This window comes from Pecten maximus, chromosome 4 (assembly GCF_902652985.1).
Source record: "Pecten maximus chromosome 4, xPecMax1.1, whole genome shotgun sequence".
NCBI lineage: Eukaryota > Metazoa > Mollusca > Bivalvia > Pectinida > Pectinidae > Pecten > Pecten maximus.
Window position 1 is genome coordinate 48,006,480 of NC_047018.1, and position 20,887 is coordinate 48,027,366.

Sequence of the window (20,887 nt, forward strand, 5' to 3'; positions counted from 1 at the left end):
CATATACACTATCTGTCACAAACATGCTACATTGCCGACAGCCTATACATTATCTGTCACAAACATGCTACATTGCCGACAGCCTATACACTGCCTGTCACAAACATGCTACAATGCCGACAGCCTATACACTATCTGACACAACCGTGTTACATTGCCGACAGTCTATACACTGCCTGTCACAAACATGCTACATTGCCGACAGCATATACACTATCTGACACAACCGTGTTACAATACCGACAGTCTATACAATGCCGGTCACAAACAGGCTACCATGCCGACAGTCTGTTTTCAGAGCATTGAAATTGATATCCCATTTTGTTTGCCAATGTACCTTTATTACTTACATCGTTTGTTAGTTCGTTTCAATTCGATTTCAATTCGCTTATTATCAATTATTTCACAAAGAGAAATATTAGTACACCGAGTTATATAATTTAAATATACTGAAAATTGAAATGGACCCAGGACAGCCTAATGGGTCTCCTGCTTCTACTTTCTTCGATGTTAAAAACCTCTGTTAATACCATGGTTTTTTTTTCAGAAACAAATTTTAAGCATTAAACAACAACCCCCCCCCCCCCCCCCCCCCCCCCCCATATGGCTTTCAGCAATTTACAATAAGTAAAATTAATGTAGATTAATACAAACTCCATTTAGATAAATACATTGTAAATGTATGTAAAAAGTATAAGCACGATTGTCAACATGGGAATATAAAAGTATCGGAAAAAAGTAGTTCTTATTCCAGTGAAAGTAGGGATGTAACAAGTAGAACATGATCATTCGTAGCGATTTACCTTTTAAAGAGGGTAACCGTTTTATATTTGTGTAATCATTTATTAGGCAATGATACTTGGCTAAAAACCGGTAATGCTGTATTGCTCAGGGAAAACTTGATGATAATCGGTCAGCGCCTGTCGTTTAATTTTGATTAAAGTATGCAAGTAAATTATATAGTGCCGTTCTATTTAAAGTAATATAAAATGTACCAAAAATTTACAACACAAAGTATGAAAATAAAAAATGATAGCAAAACGTATGTGATTAAATATCAATTCAAATATGATAATGGAAACGTCCGACTGAGAACAACAAATTACAAACACTGACAAAAAATAAAGCATCGATTTTGTTAATAAATCTATATAAACGTTATCAGCTTAAGGTTTAACGAGTAATATATTTGTCATCTGATTTAATATTTAGCTGAGTTACATGTTTCTCTGTATAATTAACAACATCATTATTTCCTAACATAAAGAGTGAAATGCGTGATAATTAATGGCTAAAACAATCAGGTTATGTAAATGTGAAATTAGATTGGTTGTCGTGGCGGCATTGACAAAATTTTAACATATGGAAAATATAATGTCCATCCATAGCAAGTTATTATCTAACAAATACTATTGTTTTGTCGTCATTTTGATATCACGGTATTATCATCTTAATTACCATAACTGGTTTATAACGACAACAAATAGGGTTTACACTCACACAATTGAGCAATAGATCATTCAATGTCATATTCCCAACACAATTTTCGATTGACATTTACATGTGACACAATACATCCAGAGACTAATAGAGACCAAGGTGGAATCTTCATATGTATTTGTTAAAACAATATACAATATTAATAATCTGTCACAACAGTTAAATAGTCGAGTTTCACAATACCGTATTTTTCCCCGCGAAAAAAAAAACGAAACCAAAACGAGGCTATACATTCCGGGTTTGGTAAACAAAGATGGCGTCGTCCACCGTCAAAGGTACTATCTCTCCAAACTCCCTATCTGATTTCAAGACATTAACTGTCAAACAACTGCGGTCTTGGCTGAAGAATGAAAGAGCAAGCATAGACGGTAATAAGGCAACTTTAGTATCAAGATCATTTGCTATTTTCTCTTCCAAGTCACTGAAAGCGGCGGAAAATCCTACCGGCACGACTTTTAACTCTGTCAGTAGCGATGTGATAGGCAACACTTTCTCAGATCTTATGTTATTTGCCGGCGACGTTGAGTGGAAGAATGACTTAAGGACATTACCAAACACAAATTTTCATCAGATTTATGAGTATCTGGTCGTTCAGACGAAGAAGTTCGGCAATTCCATCATGAAAGGAACGGTGTACAAGAAGGAGAGGGCGTATGGCTTCTTCAAAGAGGGACATGTAAATGACGTCAAGATTGCACACCGAAATGATGGTATGGTTTTCATCAGGGCGAAGGTCGTTGCATCAATGAGAAAAGTCCGATACAACGTCATCACTGTGTTCTTGGCCAATGGAGATGTGAAGTATGCCGCTTGTGCTTGTCCAGCAGGGTAAGTACATGTGTACACTACTACATTGTATAATAGATGCCCTCTTATGTAATAAGCTTAACGTTATACATGTACATGTTATATTAAATAGCTATCAGCTAGGGGGCATGAGTATGGTATATGTGCAACTATTCCAATTAGTTGTAATATATTTTTTTTAGAAATACTGTATTGTTTCATTTTATTTGATTTACAAAATTTATACATGTATCTATCTTAAAGTGATTTGTTTTATGTACAGTACTATGGTAGTAATATATAGCCTTATACATGTAGGTAAGTTAGTATATGGGATGCTACAGTTGTCTTTTATCAAATTATAATCATGAACTGAGCTCTAATTTTTGTTTATTTTTGTTTCAAAAGGAGTGGTTTCAATGCAGAAGGGAAATGTAATCATGCTGGTGGTGTTCTTTTCTATGTTGAGGACTTCTGTAGGAAAGGTTTTTATGAGGAGTCAGAGCCCCTTACCTGTACCTCAAAACTTAGCCAGTGGGTAGTACCAAACAAACTTAATGTACAAGCCAGTGCCCTGAAAGACATGACCATCCACAAACACAGGCATGGGAATGATAACATTAATGATCAGATGTTAACTGTCTCCAGTTATGATCCACGTGCACCCAAGGACAGGACTCAGGATTTGCATGCATTCTGTACACTCTATGAAAATTTGGAGCAGGATTTTCCACATTCAGGTTTCTTTCTGTTTCATTCAAAACCAGATTCACAGAGTCAACTTGAAACTGAGGAAAGTATTCCAGTGTCAGAATTTGTGGATGTATATACAGAAAATACCTTTGTTCCAATTTACAATAACACTGACAGAAATAAAATAATGGATTACATTAGCTTCAAAAAGGGAATGCATAATGTTATTGGTGATGGTGAATCTGACAAAATGGAAAGAGCCGTGGACATATATATGGAAAAAGATGTGTCATATCTTAGCTTGCATGAAAATATTATTTCTGCGATAGAAGTTGAAACAAGAAAACAGTCAAAGTCAGATATTTGGTGTAGTTTACGATATTGTTCTCACATCTTCCAATTTTGGAAAAGCAGCTAAATGTTCCAAAAACCCAGAAAGTGTTCTGCGTGCTTTTTGCATAGTAATATATCAGATTTACCTGCTGTGCGATATGGCTGTGACAATGAAGAAAATGCAATTAAATCATATATTGATAAAATGGAGAAAAGTAATAACCCAGTGACAGTAGAGAAGAGTGGTATTATAATTCATCGTGAAATACCTGGACTTGGAGCTAGCCCAGATGGAAAAGTATTTGATACAGTTTGTCAGGAGTTTGGTGGACTAGAGGTTAAATGTCCTGTGTCAAAAGCAGGTATGACAGTTGAAGAAGCTTGTGATCACAAGGGGTTTTATCTCAGAAATGACTGTGGTAAAATTCATTTGAAAAGAACTCATGATTACTTTTATCAAGTACAAGGGCAGATGTTTATTTCTAGCTTGGAATGGACAGACTTTGTAGTTTGGCTAGGAAAAGAAATATTTGTAGAGCGTGTGAAGTTTGACTCCAACCTCTGGAATTCTCACATCATGCCTTAAATACTTAACTTCTACACAAAAGTGTTTGTTCCTGAACTTCTCACACAACACGTTAAACACAGTATGCAAAGCTGTGGTTTGATATTGCATGCCTTATTGTCATTACGTATACATTGATCACTTCTGATATATATATATATGTATCAACTCATTTTACTGCAACATGAAAATGTAGTATCAACAAGGTATTAACCTTGCATAGGCTAGAGACCAAAATATGTACATTGTAGATCCGAAACATTTAGTCTTAGTGTTATTTTACAATCTGACTCAATATGTATTTAGTAAGCTTGGGTTCAGTTACATGGTAATTAATTAAATTACACATTACTTTGTGAGAGTAACATAATCATAAAAAATATTTGTATTTTAGATCTGACATATGATACATGGAGAGTGAATTAAAATATTTGTGTAGTTCAGATAATTAAGCACTAAATGTACCAGTGCAGTCAGTGCTTGTGTCTTTTGCTACTTCATTATTTTCAAAACTCCTGATGAGACCATAATTACACAGTCTTAATTATAAGTTTAATATTGAATTTTTGGGTCTGTCACACAAAGAATTCCTGGACAGACTATTTTGTCTAGGGAACAATATGAATTAATTAATTGTTCTCACATACATGTGTATGTACATGTAAAAGACTTGACCGTATAATTTTAGCTTTAATTATCTAGCCAGGTATATATATATATGTTACTTTCATATGCATATAGTGAGTAAGTCATTATAATTTTTCTCATCACCTTCCATTGTGCAATAACTAACACTTAAGTTACAGGTAAATTCTATAAATAAACTAAAAACCCTTTCAAGATTTTTAACATTCAAAGTAGAAGATAAGAGAATATGAGAAGTTTATATTAGATATTTATGAATTTGATTTGTTTTATTTAATATCAGTAAACAATATACAATGCAATTAAGTAATTAAATGTAATTGGGCTATATATCCATTTTGAATGTAATTAATTCAATTACCATTCCACAAATTTTCAATAACACATTACTATTCAATTGCTTGAAAAAATTAATGCATTGCCATCAATTACCATATGCATTACATTTTATAATTACCTCATGCTTGATACCTATACCGAGTACAAATTCATTAATTTTGATAAGAAATCCATTGTGTTACCTAATTAATATGACCAATCACCATTATATATATCTTGACCAAGTATACAGTTTTGTAAAAATGAATACTCAAATATCCATGTGTCATAACTATTTCTTTGTGCAGTACTTGGTGATTACTTGAGGAGTCAAACATCTTTATCTCGATGTAACTCGAACTGATGAATGGGTTACATTTGAAAATGTGTTATGTAGCCAATATGCTGACTTATCATGATTGAAATACTAAGATAAAGAGGTTCAATTGTACTTTAAACATTTTGAAATGTAATAAAAGGACTAGTACAGAAAGTTTATCATGTTTTATTTCTTTAATACATATATATCACTCAATTATGTAACAGATCAGCAGTGGTTTCTGTAAAGTCTATAATCAATCTTGTTGTATCATAATCTTTGAACTCTGGTGGCATGTTTTGTCTGGTCATATTCTGGGATGGAAAGGGGAATAACTCCTGAAGTTCATACAGCAAAAAGTTTATCCAGGTTGTAAATAATTTGGACAAGTGTCCTTGAGAAAGGTGAAACCTGTCGGACAAATCCCTTACAAACAAACCAACTTTCAAACGCACTAAAACAATAAATAGTTCTTCTTTTCCAGTTAATGCACGCTTTTTCCCAGGTTTTCTTTTGTTTTCCTGATAAGCTGGAATAGAGTCATCCACTTCATTTCGGCCTCTCCAATAGTTCAATTTTTCAGTTTTCTTTAAGATATATGCATAAAAAGAGTTAAACACTTTAGCATCAGGAAAACCAGTGTAAAATTGAACAGCATCCTTATCGTCCTCTATTTTTTCAAATGAAAACTTGTTACCTTCAATTTCATTTTCAAGCTCTGCGATGCGCTCTTTTAAACAACATATTTGTTGATTTAATTTTAAAATTTCATTCAATAAATTGGACTCGGACTGCTCATGATATTGATGATCAGCAACTGAACTGGGGAAATCCAGCTGTTATAAGTTGCTTCTGTCTGACAGGCAATTGAGACTGAACATTCATGTTTTAGGACCTGTAAAAACAGTTAAAACTATATATATCATAAGTGCAAAAAAAAATGCAGATGAACATGACCAACAGAACATGTAATTGGCATTACATACTAACATACTCTATCAATGTAATTTTAACTAGTTAAGTTTTTTTCTTGGTTATACATGTAGATTCTATCATTGGAAGGTCTTTTCATATAGAGTAAAAGGTAAAAAAAACAATCTTACATAAACTTGCATGTATGCACAATACTATTTGGTTTTATTCATAACATGTAGTAATCAATTGATGATATTATAGGGTAACTTTATACTTTAATCATTAAACTATATTTACCTTATTATCTGTTTCATCTTCAGGTAAACATGTACTTTCTTGCAATGGAAAATAAAGCCGCTGCTTTGGTGGTTTTCTCTCGGATCTTTCCTCTTTCCATGCAAATATAGATGGCTCAGATGTTTCTTTTAGGGTCCACTTCTTCGAAACAAGAGAAATATGAATGTCCTGAGCAGTAAAATGTTTATCACAGATAACAGTAGTTGGTTTTAAATTAAATCCATCACGACCATCCTGTCTTTTAATTAATGAACACCATCTATTCTTTATTGCTGGAGATTTAAGGACACGAGAAGGAATGCGAAAAAAATGATGTTGTGAAAGTTCATTTTCCTTGGTGTAAGTTCTATTAGAGCAACCAAATACACAACACATTGCCCCACGCCCTTCCCAAGCCTTAGACTTCTTTGCTGAAGACCTGGAAGCCATGGAGATCTGTAATGAAATCATGGACAAAAATACAAATGAGGGTTAATTATAACTTTTTAATTATTTTTAGATAACTTTATGATGATTCAATATTATATAATTTTTGTATAGAAATCTAATTATATAAGTGGTTAATCAGTTCAAGCTTGTGTTTCCAGTGACTCACTGACTGTCCAAATTTATTTAGAATTCTCTGACAGTTTATCTATTTTTAGATAATATACATACTTCTCCAGCGTTTTGACTAATGTATTCAATGAAAACTTCATTTGAAGCGCATAACTCGTTTGAAGCATCGCAAGCTTTAGCGACAAATATAATGGCGAAAACGATATTGGAAACCTCGTAGACTATCTATTTTTAGATTAAAGTAAGTAAGTAATGCAATTTCAAATTAGCAATATTGTGTGATATTACACGAATAAGCTTATAACTTAATCACTGACACACTGTAACAAATTAATGCTCAAGAATAAAAATGTTGCGTAAAATATATACAATTAGGTCTCTGCGTATAACGAAGACAGCAATACCACAACACAAGCCCCTGTGTCGACTAACGTCACGAAAGACTCTAGAAAGTGGAGTCGAATCACAGAAAAATACAATGAATAGACGTATAATGACCTTGTACATACCGTTAAACAAGTATCAGCACACAAAGATCGTAGATTATTACAGCATCTGTCACTAAAGTTGAACAGTCAAATTATAGCTGGATCTTCATCAGCTGATCGACTATCAAACCCGGAATTGATAGCCTCGTTTTGATTTCAAACCAAGAACGATAACTCTGATTACTTCTATATAACCGGTATTGTGAAAGGGGACTATTGTCTTGTCGAACACTGGAAAAATACAAAATTAAGAGAAATTAATTACAAACATTAGTACAACAACCTTTTTCTCTCTCGTTATTTTTCATAACAAAAGCGAATAACGTGATTTTAATAATTCATTTCGATGTATGATATTTTACGGAATACAAATCTTCCAATGCCTGTTGTTGATATTGCAATATTAACAGTCATAATCGTGAATTCATAGGCAATATTTCATATTTAAATTTTACGAAATGTTTTTAGGAATATGTTTTATTTTGTAACCCTCTCAACTCGGAAGTAATCCTCTTTTGTAATCTGTGTTGAAATTCACTGTTCTTGATCCTTTCTTTAAGTCGGCTATTTTGATCACCATATATTATTTCATACCCGGTAATTCACTGAAAATAAAACAAAATTGTTAATCCATTTATACAAAGATGGGGAACAACTTAATCGCGCCTCATTCAGTAAGCATAGAAATGTTGATATAAAATAACCTAAAATATCATTCAAATGTATCAATTCAAAATGACAATAATTTTCTATAAAATAAAAACAAGAAATGGAGGAAAATGTGAGAGGTGGCTTGTAATCAATATAAAAACAAATAGCTGTCACTTAAGCTTGTGTCGGAATTTTTTTCTGTAAACTAACTTGCTGCGCATGCGTGTTGCAATTCCAATATAATTGTAGACGTATGCCGGTACGATCTACTTCCCTTGTCCCTAACTTAACGTTAGTGAAATAAATTGGCCCCTACGATATGCACCTTTGTGTCAACATTGAAATAAATATCACGACTCTGGATCAATATAATAGTTACAAATCATCCTTAGTAAATATTTCTTTTTCTACAAATCAAATCCCAAACATATGTAACCATCATGGTTATCAGCCACGCCTAACGGTAAGTAGAAAACGTGTTATTAGATCCATATGATGGCAAACATATTGGATATACGATCATTAACGTCAAAAACACACTTCGATTTCTGTACGGGGAAATATACTTCCTAACGTACTGGTTAAACCCCTTGGGACCCCAAGAAGAAAATAGGAGGTAACTTCAAACAAGGTCGGAACAAATTTCAAAATTTTCATCTGGAGGTGAAATACCCTATATATACCAAAATATTGCATAATTCACAATAACTGATTCGAAAGAATGCCAAATACATGTGTATATCATGAAATGTGACACGTAATAGATTGAATCATATAATTCCATTAAAGCTGTCTGATATTGGAAGAATTGTTCAATATTCCCATAGTAATGCATTGTATTAACTTTTACATACCAATTGGCAGGTTACTGGTGCACATATGATAGTTACAATCCTGTATCCTCCATGCCAATCATTCACCTAAAACTTCCAATATCTTGGGTCGACTAAAACAGACGACGACATAATGTATACGGTAAGAACAATGTACCGACTGTTATTTGTGTTTATCTGTTACACACTTTTACACACACAGATCTTAAAAATAACAGCATTGTTGAAATTATGAATAGTGCATACAGCACAATGTGTGTGTTGAAAAGTTCAGTTAACACGTAAAAATTCATAATTCAGAAATCATGTGCTATATCTGAAAACTGTTATTGGTTGGAAATTAATGTCGCGCACGAAAACGAAGTTTATAATCTGGAGGAACTTCTGTAAAATATTGATCAATCTATAAAGATTTACGACTGTTGATAAATAAAACACCCACATCGCTACTACATTACTCTTTACTGAAGAAGTACATATTTTACCGTGATGACATCAGTACTCCTCATTCATGATAAATGTTCAGATACAGGCATTCCCGGTATTAACGTATTCTACAATATAAAAACAATCGTGAGGTGAATGTATCCCAGAAAAATAAATAAATAATAATTAAAAAGCAAGCAACTAATTAAATAAAAAAAAATATCGAAAATGAAATAATTTAAGAAAATCAAATAATTAATGTAAATCAAATGATTCGTACAAATCAAATAATTCATGAAATTCATGAAAATCAAATAATGCATATAAATCAAATAATTCATGAAAATCACATAATTCATGAAAATCTAATAATTTATGAAAATCAAATAACTGAAAATGGTAATCGTATAACAATGATAATTGATTATTAAGCGTTTCAGAGGGTTGGTCACTTAATATACCTCAGGTAAACAAATTGAAATCACCAATTGTATCGACTTTAATACCATCATTGACAAAAAATTGATATAAATTAAATGATAACAAAAATGTCATCGTATTGCAAAGTAATCTAAAATATTTCTTTTCAATTGGAATCTATAAATATTCTTAACACAAACCTTGTGAAAGATCCCACGATTGATGTAGTCTTCTTACGAAGTACGAACTGCGGAAAGCCCGGTAGAACACAGGCTCAATAAAAACAACTTTTATTTAGTATTTTGTGATGATACAACATGTAGATAGATAAAGTATTTGTGAAATCAATGAATAGTAATCAGTACTGCATACCTGAACTAAAAAGACTACTCTGGCAAATACACAGTATATAGGCGAGGTATATAACATCATATATCACAAATCTTATAAACAAATGCATTACTAATGACGTTTAAGATATACAATGTTTAATTATAACAATCGATAAAATTGCTCCAGGTAAAATATTTGTCTTTCGTTAATTACAGAAAAAAAATCTATGGAATTCGTTCATGGTTAAAAAAAATATGTCAATTTATTATTATAAATACCTTCGTTGCCATATTGAGCGCATAAGACGACTGCATGATTTTATATACAATTTTAAAAGCAGGATACCCGATATATAATATGCATTATATATTACTGATCATGGTATTCATCAAACTCACTCTAGTAAATCATCCATACACGCCAGACATGTAATGTACAACGTCACATTAACTACCACAGGACAAACAGGTACACAAGACAGGACAAACACAGGTGTACACGGATAAATGACAGGTGATTACACGTGATGAAACAATACAATGAAACACAACCTCATTGTCATCGTATATATATTTAGTTTGATTTGTGTTCTTGATCTGTTTTGTTTGAATGTGTGTGTGATAACTTTTTTTATAACCGATGAATATAATTCGTCTTTAGAGATTTGTTTATGTTTTTATTTGTCTGTACATTGGACTGTTTTGTTTGACCATGTATATGTCATTTCGCTAATGTAGTGTGTTGAATTCGATGTGAAAAAGCAGCTGTAAACCAAGCCGGGATATCTTACCTGTCCTGTTCTAAAAAGAAGTTACATGTAAAAACATTCATGTACAAAATATCATTTTCCCTCTCCAGGTATCATTGTTTGCTTTGTGCTAAGATATAAAATATCCAATGAAAACTCAATCAAAAATTGGTTCATTTTATAATATCATCAATATATACATTAACTTGTTTTACCACCATTTTGTCACCGACCAATTCAACTATTAATACAAGGTAGGCTGAAGAGGGCCATGTAGAATACAAATTGAAGACATATAAGGATTGATTTTGTACTATTGTTTACATATATATATTTCTTACTTATATTATTTTCGCCAACAATGCTATACATAAACTTACCCGTGCATTCTCCGCTCAGCTGGTCACATTCAGCACAACTGCTATCGCATGTCATCGAACATTGTGTACCGTAAAATCGTCCAGTACAGCCTAGCAATTAAATGTGTGACGTAATTGATAGCGTATCATAATGAGGAAAATGCGAAGATAAGTACTTTTTTTGTGATATTGCTTCAATAAAGGACATAACGTGAAAATTTGGATTTTTTTTTCAGGACTTCATTATAAACATTTGTTAGCTTCTTAAAGATTTAGGATGCAAAAAATCGAAAAACTGTTAAAGTATTAATGAAACGAATACTAAATTATTCATATAAAGTATAGACTATCTATATCCTCGCTGTATACACTATCTAATATATAAATATTAAGTTATAAATCAATGTAGAGAATATTAAGATTTTCCAAGTTAAAAACAAATGATTGTTTTCTGTTTTTTGGAAATTGGAACCAAACAGCGTATTGCGTAAAAAACATGTAAGGTAAATTTTGCACGATAGTGGAATTTACTAAATAAAGAGTCTTGATTTTCAGGAGGTTTTATACAGTTTCATGTTAGCATAGAAGACATTCATTGTGTATCTCATATTAATTAAATACTCGTGTTACATTCATACCCGAAAATGAATAAGAACTATCATACAGATATAATTTTCAATACCAATGGATACTGACTTCAATTAGATATACATTGTTATTGCCGCTATATTTTCCATCATCGCCCAATTATTTTTTAAGCCTTATCAATGATAACATAACTGGCATATAACTTATCACATAACATAAGTCATTTAATACATAGAGGATATCTAACAGTGTCTTCAGTAATACCAAATATATTTCACGAGTGGGGCTAATATTTTGATATTTTTCACTCGTGCTGCGCACTCGTGAAAAATATCAAAATATTAGCCCCACGAGTGAAATGTATTTGGTATTACTGAAGACTCTGTTAGATATTCTGTTTATTACATTTTTTATCAACGAAAAACCTACCCCGTATGCTAACTAGGCCTACAGCGAAAGTTTGCATACAAAAAAAAGTAGTTCCCCCTGTCCAGGTGCTGACATATATGTCGGGCTTTCTGATTGGTCAATTATTGTGGTATTTTCTAATCATTAATTTGATTGGTCAAATCAGCAAAAGTGATATTTTTCACTAGTGAAAAATATGATATTCTTCACTAGTGAAAAATATCACTTTTATAGAATGAATAATTTTTGATATTTCACTGGTAAAAATGTAATAAATACAACTTACCAGAACAGTATCCAGTATCCTTTACGCATAACATGTCTTTACAATTTCCAGAACAGTTTTGTTCGCAGGTGTCGCTGTATTTTCCTTGGACACATTCTAAAACATGCAACATATCAAACATTATTGTTTTATTTCTATTCATGTCGTTATCACATTTCAGGAAAGAAATATTGCGAGGTGCTTAATGTTGATTAAAGTATTATTCTCCTCTTGTAATTGATTACATCCCGGATATTCTACTGTCGTATTTTGCATGACGTATTCTCTGTTTTAGCATGTTGAAATAACCATTGGTAGGTATCATGTAGTCAATACATGGCATCAAAATATTTTTGGCAAAACAGGATATGACGTCTTAAATAAAAGATTAATTGTGACGTGTTTGGAATAAAGAGTGTTTCTATTTCTCTGAAATAAATAGTTGTATGAGGTTTTTTTAAGACGTACAATAACCTTCAATTTGTTTCTACGTCATTAAATATAAGCTTTCCAATACAATTACAATTACAATACATGTTCCTCAAAACAACTAATGCCATAAAGTAAGAACACAACTGTGATGTCATCCACTGTTAAATGCATACTATATTCAGCTAATATCATAGACAACACCTATACCCGTCCAATAACTTATCTGTAGCTGTCCAGTAAGCTATCTACAGCTGTCCTGTAGCTAACTGTAGCTGCCCAATAAGTTACCTGTACCCGTCCAATAACTTACCTGTAGCTGTCCAGTAAGTTATCTACAGCTGTCCGATAAGTTACATGTAGCTTTCCAACAAGTTACCTGTATCCGTCCAATAAATTACCTGTACCCGTCCAATAAGTTATCTGTTACTGTCCAGTAAGTTACCTGTAGCTGTCCAATAAATTACCTGTACCCGTCCAATACGTTACCTGTTACTGTCCAGTAAGTTACCTGTAGCTGTCCAATAAATTACCTGTACCCGTCCAATACGTTACCTGTAGCTGTCCAATAAGTTTCATGTAGCTGTCCAGTAAGTTACCTATAGCTGTCCAGTAAGTTACCTGTTGCTATTTAATGAGTTACCTGTAGATATCCAGCAAGTTACCTGTAGTTGTCAAATAAGTTACCTGAAACTGTCCAGTAAGCTACATGTAGCTGTCCAAGATGTTACCTGTAGCTGTCCAATTAGTTATATGTAGGTGAACTTATTGGACAGCTAAAGGTAAGATTTTGAATGAGCACATAATTATGATAGACAAGGACAAACAGCAATATCAGCAATGGACTGACATCTAATTAAAGAATCAAGATGAAAATAAACATATATCAACTTGTTACACAGAATTTATATATCAATATCCACCAAGTAACTCCGTTATATAGGTGTTTATACCATGTGTCAAATTTCAGATGTACTATAATTGTACCTTTTACAGAACGTGTGATTCACAAATCAATTTTCACATCAAACATACATATGTAGATATATCCAAGACTTTGCTTTTTTATCAACATGGTCACAAAGAGTGTGGGGTTTTAATAAATAGGTCAAACACTGCCTTATATGTAAAATATTGGACAGTCTGAGGCGCCTTAGATTTTCCAATATTGCACACAATATACATTTTTCGGCTTATATAAAAATACTGATGATTGCCTGCGTGGCCTGCATGTGTAACTATGTTATTCAAAATATAGAGTTGTTTCTCACCATAACAGATCCCGTTGTCTTTCTCACAGAGACTTTCCAGACAATTTGTAGAGCAATTATGATCACATCTAATGCCGTACTTCTCAGGAACGCAATCTTTAAAAAGGAAAATCACAGAAAAGAATTATTGATCTTAGACGATAGGGCGAATTTAAGATGAAGGCGAAAATTTCAAGCTGAATTGAAGGATTTATAAACCATAGTACAAGGGCAAAGTGTAGTCAGATTACAAACATACCCTCTTACTTTTCAACTGTAAAATCACGTACTATAGGCTTAGCATTTTCAATTAAAAAACAATAAATACTGAGTTATTTTAAAAATTCAGTCATTTTGTTTTTAAATTATGTAGTCCGGTCATGACAGAAATAAAATACAGAGTGGTAGCAAATTACTGCCACGAAAAAGACTAATTTTATGAGTTCATCTTCGCTTAATTGCGGCTTCCATTCATGTACATGTAGGTGTGGACAAGAGAAAACACTGGTTAGTCATTAGTCACGGTGCGGCGAACTTACAATTGATCATGTTTGCTTAAATTCGCCCATGCATACCCGATACTACTTGAATCAGCAGTGACTAAAAGAAAATCTAAGCACAGGAATTTAAAAGTCCTTTGTTTCACACCTGTATTACATTTCACATCTCATGCCGGTAAGACAATATGGGAACTCGATAAGTCCCGAGTGGTCCGATTGTAACTGTATTGAGAATTCCGGACAGAATTTTTCGATTTTACAAACGAGGAAAAGGATATTTCTTGAAAATCATTTAGGGCGAATTTAAAACGGGGCGAATATGTTTTGTGTTGCTCAAGGGCGAAAATAATCTGGGGCGAAAATTACCAGGTATACAGTATATCGAAGACAAATTAATTAATACAATGAACAAATGCTATGCTCCGAAATATCAAAACATGATTTTGACACAAACAGGCGCATTGTTGATCATCTAATACATCAATCATCAATACGAAATATAGCTATTTCCAAAGAGGATCACTATATTAGCCATACCTTGTACCAATAGTTGTCATAGATTTACATGTTATCCTTTTTTATGTCTGTTTAATTTGCAAGAACTTACTTCGATCTTATGATATATCAGCAATATCATTCAGCCAGAGCCGTTATATTGTATTGGTATATAATATCTATATTAAACAGTAACTTACCTGTACAGGATCCTGTGTCCCGTTCACACATCATGTCCTTACAATTTCCTGAACAGTTCTGATCACAGTTAAAACCGTGCTTTCCAGGAATACAGTCTGTAAAATATTAGTGTCTCTCTATAACGAATGCTACTTTACCTGATTTTGCTTTGTTTGTATGACAAGATGTATTGTGTATAATCGATTTGTCGTCATTTGAATGTCACAGTATTATCATCTTAATTGTCGTAATTGGTTAAATACGAAGACATGCAAGGCCTGCATTGGTATCACTGTTTAAATATGCAATACTATCATTTAAAGTATAAAGTTGTTGCTCACCATGACAGCTCCCGTTATCTTTCTCACATAGACTATCCAGGCAATTTGTAGAACAATTAAGTTCACATATGATGCCGTGGTTTTGGGGAACACAATCTATAAAAAATGGAAATAAAAGGAAAAGGAAATTATTGTTGTATGGTATCTAAAGATGGACTACCATATTGTAGATTATCCTCGATATTATTACCATATCGAACACAAATTACCGTGCTTTCCAGAAATATAGTCTATGAAATATAGGGACCACAGAACCAAATCAAAAATAGATTTTGAGTTTTCCCCGTTTGGGCAGAAGATTTAATAGGAAGGTGATTGCATCGGGGCATACTGATTGAATATTATGAAGATTCCGAAGTTTTATGTGTGGGCGGGGCAATACATGTAGATGTACAATTAAAATATATAGAAAAAAGTTATTTTAGCTTGTTTTTATCAGGGGGAGTTAAGCAAGGATGTATTTTGTTGTAAATTTAGGTGAATTTTTGGTGCTGAATTCAATAAGATGGTTGCCCCCATATAAAAAAAGTTTAAATTGGTAGAATTTTTAATCATTCTATTTACAGGTTTCCGAGCTGAAATTCTTCAAAACTATGGCTAGTGGACCAGTATTGAAAAGCCCATTTAAGCAGGACAGTGATAAACGTTAACATTATCGTCTATGGGAAATCATTTGGTTCTCTGGTTCCAATAATGTCTCTACATAGCAAATGATACTTTAACGTCATTTAATTTCACAGTATTATCATCTTAATTATTCTAATTGGTTTATTACGACCACAAAAAAGGCTTACACCCACCAAATTAGTTCTATTGTTTTGATAATTTGTATTGTGTATTTGTTGGAAGTTTCAGTATTACAACAACAAAATTGTACACAACAAAATTCCATTTCTTCACTTCGAGATGAATTAAAACCTGATCTTCTAATAAGCTAAAACAAAAAACAAAACAAAACTCTCATTCGGATACAAAAACATGTTTTATTTAAGGATTAACATCAATTATTTTTTCTGTTATACAGTCATAACAGAAAAAACTGGAGTGTACTCTAAATAAACCGCGAAGCGGTTTATGAAGAGAGTACACTCCAGTGTATTTAATTTCGTCTTATACACACCAAGATATTTCACTTTCCTTGGCGAACTCTTTTCTGTGATAAATTATTACGCAACGTCATCAGCCAATCAAAAATGACGTTACATTTCGCAACGTCAAAAAGTTTGTTATGGAGGTATAACAAAATTATTTCAGCCAATGAAAATGCGCGTTTCATACAAAATTAAATTATTTGTAAATGCCTCAGATACTAGATAATGAATTTTTACAGCTATTGCATAATTATGTTCAATATGGAAACATCCAACGAATAAATGAAATAGGTAATTGAAAGTAATATTCTCAAAACATAAACTCCGATAGTGAAAATGTCCAATTTCGATTGATATTTATATGTGACTAAATACGTTATCTCTCTAATGTTTTCCCCATAACACAATCAAGGATCGTAATATTAATAATTTCTCTCGATATATGATATTTGATGGACTACACATCTTTCAATGCATGCTGTTGATTTCCCAATATCATAAGTCATCTTCGTTAATTCATTGGTAACATTTTATTTTTAAATTTTACGAAATTATGTTTTTAGGAATATATTCGTTAGACTCACTCGGCCACTTGTTGACTACAGGTACAGTAGATATAACTCACCAATACAGTTTCCCGTGGACTTCTCACACAACATATCCTTACAATTTTCAGGACAGACCTGATCACATGTGTTTCCGTACTTGCCAGGAATGCATTCTGAAATCATAAGAACTCTCCGAAAATTCTGGTTATTTTGACGGATATTATTTATCGCTACATCACCGACATCATTTCAACGATAGGACAACCTCATATCGATTGTTTAGAGGAACAAGGACGTATCTCCAACATGGCGTGCTTAGAAGTAAAGGGACGTATCTCAAATTAATCAATTTTTAGATTTTGATAAATTACAATTCTGACTGAGCTTTTCTTATAGAATATGTTCTTTATATCAATTGAAATAATATAATTCCTTGAAATCACACAGTATTTTGACAGAATTAGCCCAATTCAATTTATATAATGTACAAATTCTATAAGAAAATCTCACTCGTAGTTGTAATTTATTAAGATCTAAAAATGGATAAATTTGAGATACGGCCATTTACTTCTAAGCACTCCATGTTGGAGATACGTCCTTGTTCCTCTAAACAATAGATATGGCCTTGCTGAGATGTTAAGATGCTAAAATAACAAACAAGCAATATTTTAAAGTTTGTAAATAAGTATTGTGTGTTTGTTGATGTAGATCCCCTATAAATAGTTATTTTTGTTAAAGGCTCACAATACATATCAATTATTCTTTTTGTTAATGGTAACTTTTTCATGGATCCTCTTCGAAAGATTACCAACACAACAAACCAAATAAAGTGTTTTATTTTATCATCAGCGAATATAGATGATGGATAAGTAAGGTTGAATAAAGTCTGTGACGTCATCCTTTTTGTACAGTGTAACGTAAACTGAGCGTGATTGTTGATATTTGCACGAGAAGACAGACTACAACATATACAAGTTTTATTTACAATTTGTACAAGCATGTATATTAACATTTATTTATAAACACGCTCATCACACAATCTTACATACAACACACTCTGATACATTCATAGACACATAAGCATAAACACATAAACATAGACACCCTATTCCCTACAAGTCTCTCAAAGACCACCTCAGTTGAACACCGAGTACACACAGTTAGGTTGCTAAGCTCCAGATGAACATGAACAACAATGTCTCCGTCATAGGTCCCTCGCATTTGTTCATTTGGTGATGTAGTGTTTTCCCTAGATTCTTTTGATATCTTATCAGTAGACTTTATTACCTCCTCGTCTGAAATGTCACTGAAAATAGGGCTTTTTAAAGTGAAATCCGGGATGTGTTCATGGTTTGATTCCAAAGTTAGAATTCTGTCAATAACGGAATCCGTGTCAATTTCCGAACTGGAGGTATCCTCCTTGAATTTATTTGGCGTAACAAATAGATCATTTTCGCTATCACTAGGTGAAGGATTCATACTGCTTTGATGGCAATATGATTGTGATAATATAATGTACTTGTATATACCTTACCTGTGTATTTATTCAACCATGAGATAAGGACGATTTTTACCTGTGGCACCACTGGAGATATATTCATCTATCCAACAATACGATGGTTTAATTGTGTTCAATACCTGAAGGGGTCCGAAATAGGGTGTGAATTTTTTGAAGTAGGATAAAGCACTCTTTGGTGAAGAATATGTGTTTTCTCTGGCCTATTCTACACCAACTCGTGGTTTATCCAATACCTGCATTTTGAAACGTATATAAAACAGATAATGTTATAGATGAGTAAAAGTCAGGAAAACAATGATGCTAAAACATGATAATGATAAATAGAGGTTACACAACGAGTCGTTGTTGAATATGGACTTTATTTCACAGGAGTAAGTTATTTTTTAAAAGTTGCAAAAGACACTCGTTGTGTGACCTGTTTCTACCACAATACTATCGGCTTGAATCAAAGGTAAAGGTGGTAAAGTCTTAGTTCGCATATGCAAATAAGGTGTACAGGTGACAGCCGGGACCCGGTGATGGGACGTCATTCAATTATTGATGACGTCAATAACAATTGCAGCTCGGGTCAAAGTTCGAATTGTTGACCAATCAAAAGACCGGGAAGGCATATTCCACTAGTAGTATATAACATATATATATGTCCAACAGTCGGTACATTTATACAAAGACTTGAGAGTGGAATTTCGCGTATGCAAATAAAGAGTACAGGTGACGGCCGGGACCTGGTGATGTGACGTCCTTCGATTATTGATGACTTCAATAACAATTGCAGCTCGGGTCATAATTCGAATTGTTGACCAATCAAAAGAGTGTCATATTCCACTAGTTGTATATAACATATATATATACATATCAAACAGTCAGTAGATTTATAAATTGGCTTGAGAAAGGAATAACACAGGGCATTGTGGTAGAAATAACTTTTCGAAACTAGAAAGACTATTATTAGAGTCATATACCCGTAATATCAATGGATCCATATCTGATCCATTCTATATCAATATGATCTGCAAGATGGTACGCCTATTTTACACCACATAGCATCTATCATACCGCTACTGTAGTTGGATTAATGGCGTGTATAACAATTACACTGACTATTAACTGTAACTCACCTATACAGAGTCCCGTGTCTTTTTCACACACATCCTTACAGTTCCCAGTACAGTTTAATTCACATCTAGTACCGTACCTTCCAGGAATACAGTCTGAAAATGCAAAATTCCTCAATAAATGTTGTGTCATGAAATATCACACTTTCTTATTCTGGAAATGGCATGCTTACAGACATGGTGGTATTTTTTCATGTTTACTCAAGTACAGCATTAAAAAACATGCGCAATGTCTATCTGACTCGTACCTAAACAAGTACCAGCATCTTTCGTACAAAGATCGTCCTTACAATTTGCAGGACAATCCGAGTCACAGTAGACGCCGTATTTTCCTGTGAAGCAGTCTGAACGAAGGAACAAGCAAAATGCATTTCAATATTGTGAGATGTGTGTGAATGTGATAGACATTGCTGCAATAAGAATGATTTTAGCACGATTGCGATATTATAACAGGATTTCAAAACGTGCATGATTAATGTTGTGTCTATGCATATTCAGACATGCATTAAAATGGAAATGCAATTTTCGACTTTCGTCTGTAAAATTATTCATTAGATGACAGTATTAATTTTCTTTTATTCACATAACCAGATGATTTCTCTTCGTGCGACATTAAGTGAGACGTGTTCTAAGATCGTTGATATGCTTGATGGTAACACAATAATACGGTAGCTATAACCAGAAAACAGAGTAATATTAATAAACTGTAATTTACTATGTATTGAATGGGGGGTTCACAAAATAAAACATTTTAAAATGCCTTTTGTTGCCTATTTGTTGAAGAGAGCTATCTGATAAAATGTTTTCAAAGAAATAAGTAAATGAATAATTGAATGAATGAATAAATAAATAACTATGGGTAATACTATACTTTTCAAATCCAAAGTTACCTTTTATGTGTACTCTGCGGACCGACATTGACGTGCGGAATATCAATGGCGCATCAACATGTGCATGGACATATCAAGTGA

The 20,887-nt window shown here is 33.0% G+C and overlaps 1 protein-coding gene across 1 annotated transcript in view; it reads right to left on the reverse strand.

The window, feature by feature from the left end:
• Positions 1–20,887, reverse strand: part of LOC117326593 (scavenger receptor class F member 1-like) — a 33,996-nt gene that overhangs the window by 7,007 nt on the left and 6,102 nt on the right. Inside the window, exons 6-9 of the mRNA XM_033883351.1 lie at positions 20,165–20,260; positions 19,920–20,012; positions 17,360–17,455; positions 15,644–15,739 (exon numbers count right to left, since the gene is read on the reverse strand). Of these exons, the coding sequence (XP_033739242.1) occupies positions 15,644–15,739; positions 17,360–17,455; positions 19,920–20,012; positions 20,165–20,260 (381 nt within the window). The remainder of the gene's footprint in view (positions 1–15,643; positions 15,740–17,359; positions 17,456–19,919; positions 20,013–20,164; positions 20,261–20,887) is intronic.